We start from the raw sequence: 10,000 nt of genomic DNA, 5'->3' as shown, positions 1-10,000 counted from the left end.
TTTCATCCTCAATGCTATTATTCAATCACTTACAATTTATACAAAACATACACCAATGGACTACTGATTGCAAACTAAATACAATGACACAAACACATGCAGCTAGGCGTAGAAACTTGACAGGCCAATCAGCGCTGATCGCAATATTTGATCGTTGCTGATTGGCTGCTTAATTTCTGTGTGACGTCATGGGATGCCATGGAATCCCCACCGACAGAGGCAATGCTAATTCACAGACATATTATGGGGTACCCCATTCACTCGGCGCCTCTCACTCGTGGCACATGAAGGCAGTTGAGTGAGATGTGTAGTGTAATGACCTTAGCGAAACCTATGTGTGCTATGGTAATGACTAATGACGTGTGTAATGACATGTAATGGTTTCCTGCCATATAGGACAAATTGGCGATTTTAATGCCAAGTTTCACAATTCTGATATGTAAAAAAAAATCTTCACGCACAATTAATTTGGTCGGATTTAATATCACTCTTGTGTTGCAATTTTCGCAATTTCATTGTCAAATGATGAAAACTTGGTGATTTGAGGGGGGGGGATGCGGGGGTTGACAGCGATTTTAGAGAAGATCCATTTCGCGATGCGAAGGCGTGCCCAGGTAGCATCGCAAATGCTGCTTTTTATAGCTGCTGTTTGCGCCATTTTCACATAAAGAGTAGCAGTTGTGATACGACTAAGCCGTTAAATAGCACATGAGTTGCATCGCAACTATAATTTTTATACAGCTGCCATTTTTGGAATTTTCACTAAAAAGGCAGTAGTTGTGATGCTTAGTTGCGACAGTCATATCGTTCTTGCGGCTGTTTTCAACGCTGATTTTTTCACACCATTTCACTAAAAAGCAGGAGTGAATCGCACCGCAACAATTACTTGCACACAGCTGCCATTTTTTGAATTTTCAATAAAAGCGCAGCAGTTATGATACTTAGTCGCGAGTGAGTCACATCGTTCCTGCAGTTGTTTTCAAAGCTGCTTTTTTCACACCATTTCCCAATAAAGCAGGAGTTGCTTTACAATTACGCCATCGGATCGCAACAATCTCTCCTTTTATAGCTGCTATTTTTACTATTTTCATATACAGCAAAAAAAAAGCGTGTCGGGAGAATGACTATAGTCAGATGCGGTTATGTGAAATTAAAGCCGTAAAAGGAAGCCGTTGTCAAAAAAAATCACAACTGCTGCGCTTTTATTGAAAATTCCAAAAATGGCAGCTGTATAAAAAGTAATAGTTGTGTTGCGACTCACTCCTGCTTCTTTATGAAATGGTGTGAAAAAGCAGTTTTGAAAACAGCCGCAAGAACGATACGATTCAGTCGCAACTAAGCGTCACAACTGCTGCCTTTTAATGAAAATTCCAAAAATGGCAGCTGTATAAAATAATAGTTGCGGTGCGACTCAGGTGAAGAAGTATACACAAACTCCTAGTATAAAACGAAAAGCAAGAGGCGACAAACAAAAAAAATACGGGAACTTTGGGTTTCAATAATCCAACTTGGCATCCATATCTATCAGGCCCCGTTTTGAAAAGAAAACGAAAAAAGTCATGCACACACACACACAAACTACACACGATGCCGAATGAAATCCCCAGTCTGAAAGGACACGCTCGAAATCTTGGACACGCTGGTCGCGAACTTGACATTTCCAGCAGCCAAGGAAATCCCCCATGACGTCAGACTTGTGATCGGCGCTGACTGGCCTGTCAAGTTTCTAAGCCTAGCTGCATGTGACACAAACATCGTGAAAATCCATATTTATAAATAAGAAAGAAAGAAGAAGCTATCAAAAAATAAAAAATAAGGTCACAGCCACAGGCCCTATTTCAGGTGCCCATTTTTGAGTCATGCCGGTATCAAAGTACCTTCTAAAACATGCCTTTACTTGTTGCAAACCCTAATATCAAAAGAAAAAAAAATTAACAATTCCTATGCAGTCTGCAGTAGGCTGGGTAGCCTACACTAAGACTAAGACACTGACAGTTCTTGGCTACGTAGACTTTGAATCATTTATGATTCATCTGCTGATCTATGTGTTTTTAATTTCTTCTGGTTACTTAGTTGGTTTACTTATTTGTAATTGCCACTGTTGTAATTGACGAGGGATGAGTTTTTAAAATGCAAGCCTCCAAATTGGAGTATAATAAATGTTTTTTACATGGCTAAAGTCAACCACTCACTACATTTTTTTTTCTTTGATAAAAGTTTATGTATTTGTATTGTTTCTTTTTTTCAGAAACCGTTGAAAACTGCAAATGAAGTTTTTTCTTTACTTTCCGATTCTGGGATGATAAAGAAAGCAAAAGACAAGACTGAGGTAACTACATTGTTAATGATATGAAGGTTACATAGTTTTCTAGTCATTGATTAATTAATAATTATCTATTCAAAGACCTGCTTTGTTTGATTCATGGAATATGTATTATGACCGAAGCCTTTTCTAATTGGCTGAGATGACTCGGCTAGGTTTATGCTTTAGTTTAAAACAAGATCCTTTTTTGCTCTGAGTTGTCGTTCTTAAGTATGCTCATAGTTTAATGCTATTATCTGTCATCTGCATATTTTGCGGCCGCAAATTCCGGGCCCTTCCGCAAATTTCACAAAATTGGCAAAGTTTGGCAAATTTTCCGATTTTTGACATTTTTTTTCTTCTGAAAAAACGTTTTCTTGTGATTTCTTTTTCACTTTTAGCTGGAATTAATGATATTATTTGTCAGGATATAACGGGCAATAGATTTCATTTGAAACACCATTTTATCTAAAAGTAAAGTTGGAAAAAATTGGAAACCATTTAATTTTCATACATTTTTTCAAGGATTATGGGGAGTTTAGGGGTTAAATATCATATCACGTCTAACTCTGCCCCGCAATTTTGGCACTTTTGGCACATTTTGACGTTATTTTTGGCAAATTTTAGGCTCCTATTTAGCAAAAAATGCAGATGATAGTATTATGTTTGTGTAACAATGTACCTTTTTTTTTTGGTTGACTGTCAGTCTGGGTAGAGCCATTTGAGAGATGCCAGATTGGAATGCACATATATATAGCTGCATAAGTCTACTTCTAATCCTCTATTCTAATATATTTTCTGTTCCAGAATCAGAGATGTGCGAACTTAAGGCCTCCTCGTCGTGGTGGACAAATTCCTGAAGAAATAGGCAGTAATTGCAGTAAGTTTGATTTTATCATTTTCATTTTGCTTTTCTAACCACTCAAACCAAAAGGAATATTATTACCTCTTGAATGCTTGTCAACTTTTACATGGCATTCAAATGCTCAATTGAGGGTCCCTTGAGATCAGTTGATAGAGTTGTGGCCTATCACACAGATATCCCGGGTTTGATTCCAGGTTCAGGCAAAAAAGACATTAGAATTTTTTCCAATCCCCCTACCTATCCAGCAGAAAGTGGGTAGCTGGATATCATTAGACCTATTGGAAATGGGTGTAAAGTACTTTTCAAAAGACCAGTGTCCTATCCAAAGCGTAACAAGAAATTGCTACTAGTCAGCTCCGAGCTACAGGGTTAGGCTCTGGTCTTATTGGCATGAAGTCCTTTAAGGAGTTACGTATTTGAATGCCTGTTTACTCACATTAAAGATAAGAAAAAGAAAGTAAGTCATTACAGGCCTAATAGTAGCTCATTTTGGTTTCTAATAATGTGTATTACTATTACATTTCATATAGTCTATCACTAACAACTTTCCATCGGTTCTTAATTAACTTTGGACAATCCAGCTGGGTTGTCATAGAGTGAGCCAAAAATATCTTATTTTCCCCTCATTAATGAGAAAGTTCACTGCCAGGCCAAACAACCAGCAGTGCTCTGCAACAAAGATGAAAAATTATTGTTGATAATCTTATCATAGAAATCATATCCTTTCTTTTAGATACTGCATTTTGAAATGAAATAATCTTTTTATCTCTCTCTTTTTCTCTTTCTCTCTCTCTTCCTCTGCCTCTCACAATATTGAGTTTAGAATGATGGCATTGCTCTTTCATTTAGTCTGTAACATAAATGAAGATGGTGGGGGTCAGTTATAGAAAAGAGTTTTGATTATTGTACTTTCATCTCCTTGATTTAATTCTCTAACCAAGTTAGTTTTCAAAGACATAACCAGACTATATGGTTAGAGAATTACATCTACAATATATCTGATGTTTGCTTCTCTGGAGTAAAGAGAAACTTCATTTCAATTTTGCACACATGTTTTGATATATACTTTTCATGGTCATTTCAGAAAAGGACAGTGAAGACGAATATGTCCCCGAAGGCCCAAGAGAGAGTGCTTCTAGCTGCAAAACAGACAGCGATCCAGAGGATACTGATGACAAAGGTAAATAACCTGTGATGAGGTGTTTTTAGTGAAATAGAAAAGATACAAATACAATGCCGAATTAATTCTGTCTTCAGAAGAAATATGCGATACATCATGTTCCGTTTTAAAAATGTTGCTGTTTGGGGAATAGTGAATGACGCATTGGACAATTAACTAAAATATCACAAATTTGAGTATCAATTTGTTTACAGTGGAAGTCGCATTCAACGAGGTCTTTGGGACAGGGCCCCTGACCTCGTTGAATGCGACCTCTTGTTGAATGCGACTTTGTCCTAAACAAGGAATATAAATAATGGATCAGTATGAAAAAGTTAGATTTATGATTTAGCTTCCTTGACGAGCACATTACGGCACCGGGATTCTTCTGGGGTTGTTTCTTTTCATTTTAAAATTTTATTTATTTACATATTTAAAAAAAAAAAATTTTGCATTTCAATGCATGTATTTTATTAATAAGATTAACCCTTGTCCTTTATTCATACAAAACTGAGACCATCACAATTAACACTAAGTCTGTGTGATGAAATCTTAGCTGCGCATGACCTAACCATGGCACTACACGTCACATGTCTGCTGCCAGCATCTCCTCATTCATCGAAGTAAATACACCTACCCATCCTCTCCTCGCCTCACAATTTCTACCAACCCACTCCATAGAGGGACTACATGTTGTCTATGACTGACTCACCTCTTGCCTTACACATAGGAATACCTACCAGATAAAATTCTACACGACACACGGCTGAGTAGCATCGTACTACTGTAAACCACGCACTACACATTGGACAACATGAGACGTTCGTTTTGTGGAGGCAAGCAAACAGTGACGTTCAAATGAAAGTTGTGCCACTCTGTGGGTAGCATTGCTCTGGCCTGAAGCCAATGGTCTGGCCTAAATGACCTCGTTGAATGCGACTTTAGGAGCTAGGATGCTCGTTGGATGCGTTTTTATTTACTAAGAAAATATAGGGCCGGGAATCGGGGATTTCTGAATCCCTCGTTGAATCCGACTTCTCGTTGAATGCGACCTCGTTGAATCCGGTGCCCACTGTATTGAGTTAGAAGAATCTTGTACATTATGTTAGATAATTGATATCTTTTTTGTGTTAAAAATGTCTTAAAAACCTGAAAATTAAACCCAACAAACTGTTTTGAAGATACAAGCAAGCATCATTCCCTCTTACAATCTTATTTCAGAAATGGACAGTGAAGACGAATATGTCCCTGAAAGCTCAGGAGAGAGTTCTTCTAGCTGCAAAACAGACAGCGATCCTGAGGATGCTGATGACAAAGGTAAATAAGAACCTGTGATGCTTTAGATTTAAAATCCAAATACAATAAGCAGGAATATACTCTAATTTACCCATAATAGTACGTACTTTGATCCCTTGAAACCTGTTTGTAACTCATTTTATACTGTGACAACACTGGTGCAATCCCACATGTCACACAGATGTATGGCCTTGAGCATTAGTTGTATTGCATGGTTATTACCAAATTGTTTTATGAAGAGAAGAATGATTTTTTTTTAATGCCTTGAGATAGTCTACTATTCTATCCAAATGAGTCAGTTGTAACCAGTCATGTTAACCTACAAAATTGAGACAGCACTTTTTTTTGGTGAAATATTTCACCCCGAGAAGGGGAAATGATTTTTTGGTTTTCCGTGAACCATATGTCGTTGTAAGAGCAGCGGCAGTGTGTGCAAATAACCTCTCCCAAGGTTCAATTGCAGTGCCAAAAGTGGGACTCGAACCCAGATCTCCCATATCACAGTGCAATGGCTTATCCGCTCGGCTATTGCGACACACTTGGGGTCTACATGGTATGCATAAGTACTTTGAATTGCACAACAGCAAGTGAAGTCATGTTTTTTATTTTTGCATTTTCAGACCCCAATGAACACCAAAGAAGTCCTACAACTGCAAGTCTAGTTTGTGTTGCAGAGAGTGAGGTAGAAAGTGGTAGCGAGTCTGTCATCATCCCTCTCCCACAGCTCGATGATCAGGAGGCTGACCTTCCACAGAAAGCAGATGACATGACTGTGCAGAAAATGGTGCCAGGAGGATCGGGGGGTAAAAGAAAATGGGACAAACGACATTCTTGTTTGTATTGTGGTAGACTTTATGCTAAAATGGCTAGGCATTTAGAAAGTGTACATAGTGGGGAAATTGAAGTGGCAAAAGCTTTAGCCCATAAAGTAGGTACCAAGGACAGAAAGAGGGAATTGCAGTTATTGCTTCATCGTGGGGATTTTAAACACAACAAAACAGTGATAGATGCAAAAAAAGGTTTTTTGATTCCGGCTAGAAGGCAACCAATAACTGACAACTTAGAGGCTTTTACAACCTGTGAAAAATGTTTTGGACTTTTTCTAAGGAAGGATTTATGGCGTCACAAGAAAAAATGTGCTGCCTTCAATAATGAAACCAAAAGCTCAAAGAAAAATACAAATTTTCTTTTACTTTCAAGTAAACAGGAAGACGATAATAGTGATTTTGAAGAAAAGATTTTAAACACAATGAGTTCCGATAGGATCTCCCTCCTTTGTCGCCATGACAGTGTCATTTTGCAGTATGGGAAAAATCTTTTTTCTAAATTTTTAGACCAGCCACATCAATACCAGTACATAAAACAAAAAATGAGAGAAATTGGCCGTTTTTTGAATGAAATGAAAAACGAATGTGAAATTGAAAATATTACACAGTGCATTGACCCCCTGTTATTTTCAACTGTTGTCAAAGTTGTCAAAGTTTTAGCAAAGTACAATTGCATCACTGGAATTTATGAAATACCTTCACTTGCTTTAAAGTTAGGCCATTCCTTAAAAGCCTGTGCAGACATTTTGAAATCAGAGGCTTTGCAATCAGGAGATACTCTATTAGAGAAACAGGCTGAAGCATTTACCAAACTTTATTCTTCTGACTGGTCACATCAAATATCATCGAGAGCTCTGCACACTCTTCACAAAAGAAGATTTAACACAGCAAGAAGACTACCTTTAGCAAAAGATGTGCAGCTTTTATATTGTTTCATTAAATCCAAGTTAACAGATGCAATAACACAATTGCGTGAACACCCAAACCCAAATACGTGGAGAAATTTAGCTGAGATTGCTCTAGCACAGATGGTTCTTTTTAACAGACGAAGAGGCGGTGAGATGCAGAGAATGAAAATTGAAAACTATCAGAATGGATTGGCTTCAGGAAAATCTCTACAAGGGGAAATCCTGCAGAGTTTGAGTAAGTTTGAAAGAAACTTAGCCAAACAACTCGAAAGGGTAGAAATTAGAGGAAAGCGAGGGAGACGAGTGCCAGTTCTTCTACCCAAATCTCACAAGGATAGTATTGACTTGCTCCTCGATTTCAGACAATCCAGTGGGCTTGCTAACAATAACCCATATGTTTTTGGTGCTATCGGTGAAGGTGAAAATGTACTTAGAACTTCAGATGTTCTCAGGAAATTTGCCACTGCATGTGGAGCAGATCAGCCAGACTTATTGACATCTACAGCACTTAGAAAACATATTGGAACAATATGTCAGCTGCTTGATTTGAAGGAGAATGAACTGGAAGCATTGGCTGCCTTCATGGGGCATGACAAGTCTGTTCATAAAGAATACTATCGTCTTCCAGAGGACACGATGCAACTTGCTAAAGTTAGTAAGATTCTCTTGCAACTGGAGAAAGGAAAAATTGACAAGTGTAAGGGAAAGAATCTAGACGAGCTGGAATTTGCTGAAGACGAAGCAATTGATGGAGAGGAATTAAGTGCTGATGAGGATGACCTTGACGACTGCGTTCAAGGCGGTGACACAGGATGTAGCAGCATGACCCCTGATAGTACGACGATAATGCCATACACTGAAAACTGTCAGGAGGCTGATACTGTTAGAGAATCTCATAAATCAAAGAAAATCACAAACAGAGTAGTGAATAAAGAAAGGAAAGGGTGGTCTGAGGAAGAAAGAAAAGCTGTTGAAAAGGAATTAGGGAATTTTTTCTTTTTAGAAAGATTGCCTGGCAAAGCAAACATTGAAAATGCTATGAGAAATTCTCCAATCTTAGCAAACAGACCCTGGAGACAAATCAAATATTACATAAAAAATGTTCAAACTAGAAAAAAGAAATTTGTATAGAAATTTGTTCCCTATGTTATTGTATGTACGGTAGTACATAAACTAAGCATTATCTTGTTGTCGCCTTGATGTACAGACATTTGTTGTTAATTCAATTAATTGGTACCTTATGCAATTTGTGATCAGTACTTTTTCCTCCGACCTCCTCTCTCTCTCGTTCTCTTTTCTTTCTCGCTCTCTCTCTCTTTATAAAAATTTCAATACTATGTTGTTTTTGACATCAACTTAAAATCAATATGAAAACATGAACATATTTTTTTTTTCAATAATGATACTGATAATAATATGTCCAATTACAGGACAATTTGTTGTTGATGATAATAATGTTATCTCTGACCATTATATTGTGGAAAATGTCAAAACCAGATGAACACAAAAGTATTCAAAATTACTTTTTATTTTGTCTCGTTATACTCGTATCAATGAACTGAAAGTGATTTTAGCCAAATAGTCCTTAAACCAAAACAATTTGCAGAATAGTTATCAAAATCATTTCTGTTAATTAGACCAACATTCCTATTTTGACATTTGTTAACTTGTATAAAGTGATGTTTTGTGATTCTATCTTTTTCCACGTCATTATCTTTGCTTATTAGACGAGTTAAGATCTAGGCTTAATCAAACTATTGAGAAGTCACATTTTCATTCCCCGTTCTGGCATACCATTTTATTCAATAAAACATTAGATGCATTGACTTGCTAAAATGGAGTCAATTTTACCAATTGTTTAATAATGATTAATGTGTTTGTAAAAATACGCCCTGGTGCGCTAGCAAATTACCTATCTGTTCCTTTGGTTTTCAGGGTCTCACCTCAGATGTTTTTGCTTGCGCTCTTGAACACACAATTCAAACCACTGTTAGTTTATTAAGTTTTGTTTTTTCCGCCACATATATCATCATTATGTATAAAAATTGTTTATGCTTCTTTATCGTCAAGAATGGACTATTTCTTGTTGTATTTTCGTTATATGGGTTCGAGCATCTCAAACGGTAGAGCACTGTCTATTCATTAGGACCCGAATTTAGCTTCAATGAGAGCTGTCTTTGTTTCTGCCCTCTCTATCCAGAAAAAAATGGGTACCATCGTTGAATACTAAGACACGTCCAGAAAAGTTATGTGGCATAGACTAGCAGCATCCCATCAATAATGCAAAAAGTAATTTTTGTCATCCCTTCTTACACCTCAGAGAGCAAGATGTATACTCTTACTAATTTTTGAGTCTTCCTGCTCTCATAGGACTTTCGTTTGAAATTAATTAAGATTGGAATTCAATATTTCCCTCAGTTATAGTATGGCTCTTTTCACTCTTTTCTGATAATTATCATGGTATATACAGTGGAAACTCCCAATAACGACATCGCTTGGGACTGGAAGATTATGTCTTTATTGGGAGTATGTCGCTATCCAGAGTTTTTATTTTCACTACGAACATAATTTAAGTATAAGATTAGGGACTAGAGATTTGTGTCGTTATCCAGAGAATGTCGTTATTGGGAGTTTCCACTGTAT

The 10,000-nt window shown here is 37.2% G+C and overlaps 2 protein-coding genes across 3 annotated transcripts in view; one reads left to right on the top strand and one right to left on the bottom strand.

The window, feature by feature from the left end:
• Window positions 1–10,000, bottom strand: part of LOC144967839 (noelin-3-like) — a 94,246-nt gene that overhangs the window by 66,529 nt on the left and 17,717 nt on the right. The gene's annotated exons all lie outside the window — the stretch shown is intronic.
• The window catches only part of LOC144967837 (uncharacterized), an 11,048-nt gene that overhangs the window by 935 nt on the left and 113 nt on the right, over window positions 1–10,000 (top strand). Inside the window, exons 2-6 of one of the 2 annotated variants that reach the window (XM_078905515.1) lie at window positions 2,249–2,329; window positions 3,110–3,182; window positions 4,252–4,347; window positions 5,548–5,643; window positions 6,243–10,000. The exon at window positions 6,243–10,000 is cut by the window's right edge and continues 113 nt beyond it. In XM_078905515.1, coding sequence (XP_078761641.1) covers window positions 2,249–2,329; window positions 3,110–3,182; window positions 4,252–4,347; window positions 5,548–5,643; window positions 6,243–8,488 — 2,592 coding nt within the window. In that variant the 3' untranslated portion in view covers window positions 8,489–10,000. Of the gene's footprint in view, window positions 1–2,033; window positions 2,330–3,109; window positions 3,183–4,251; window positions 4,348–5,547; window positions 5,644–6,242 lie in introns of those variants that run through there. The other variant, XM_078905514.1, reaches the window with a different exon arrangement.

This window comes from Berghia stephanieae, chromosome 3 (assembly GCF_034508935.2).
Source record: "Berghia stephanieae isolate SIO BIC M18660-M18661 chromosome 3, UCSD_Bste_1.3, whole genome shotgun sequence".
In the NCBI taxonomy this organism is placed as follows: domain Eukaryota; kingdom Metazoa; phylum Mollusca; class Gastropoda; order Nudibranchia; family Aeolidiidae; genus Berghia; species Berghia stephanieae.
The sequence above is the reverse complement of the archived record's forward strand: the minus strand, read 5'-3'. Positions and strand labels throughout refer to the sequence as shown.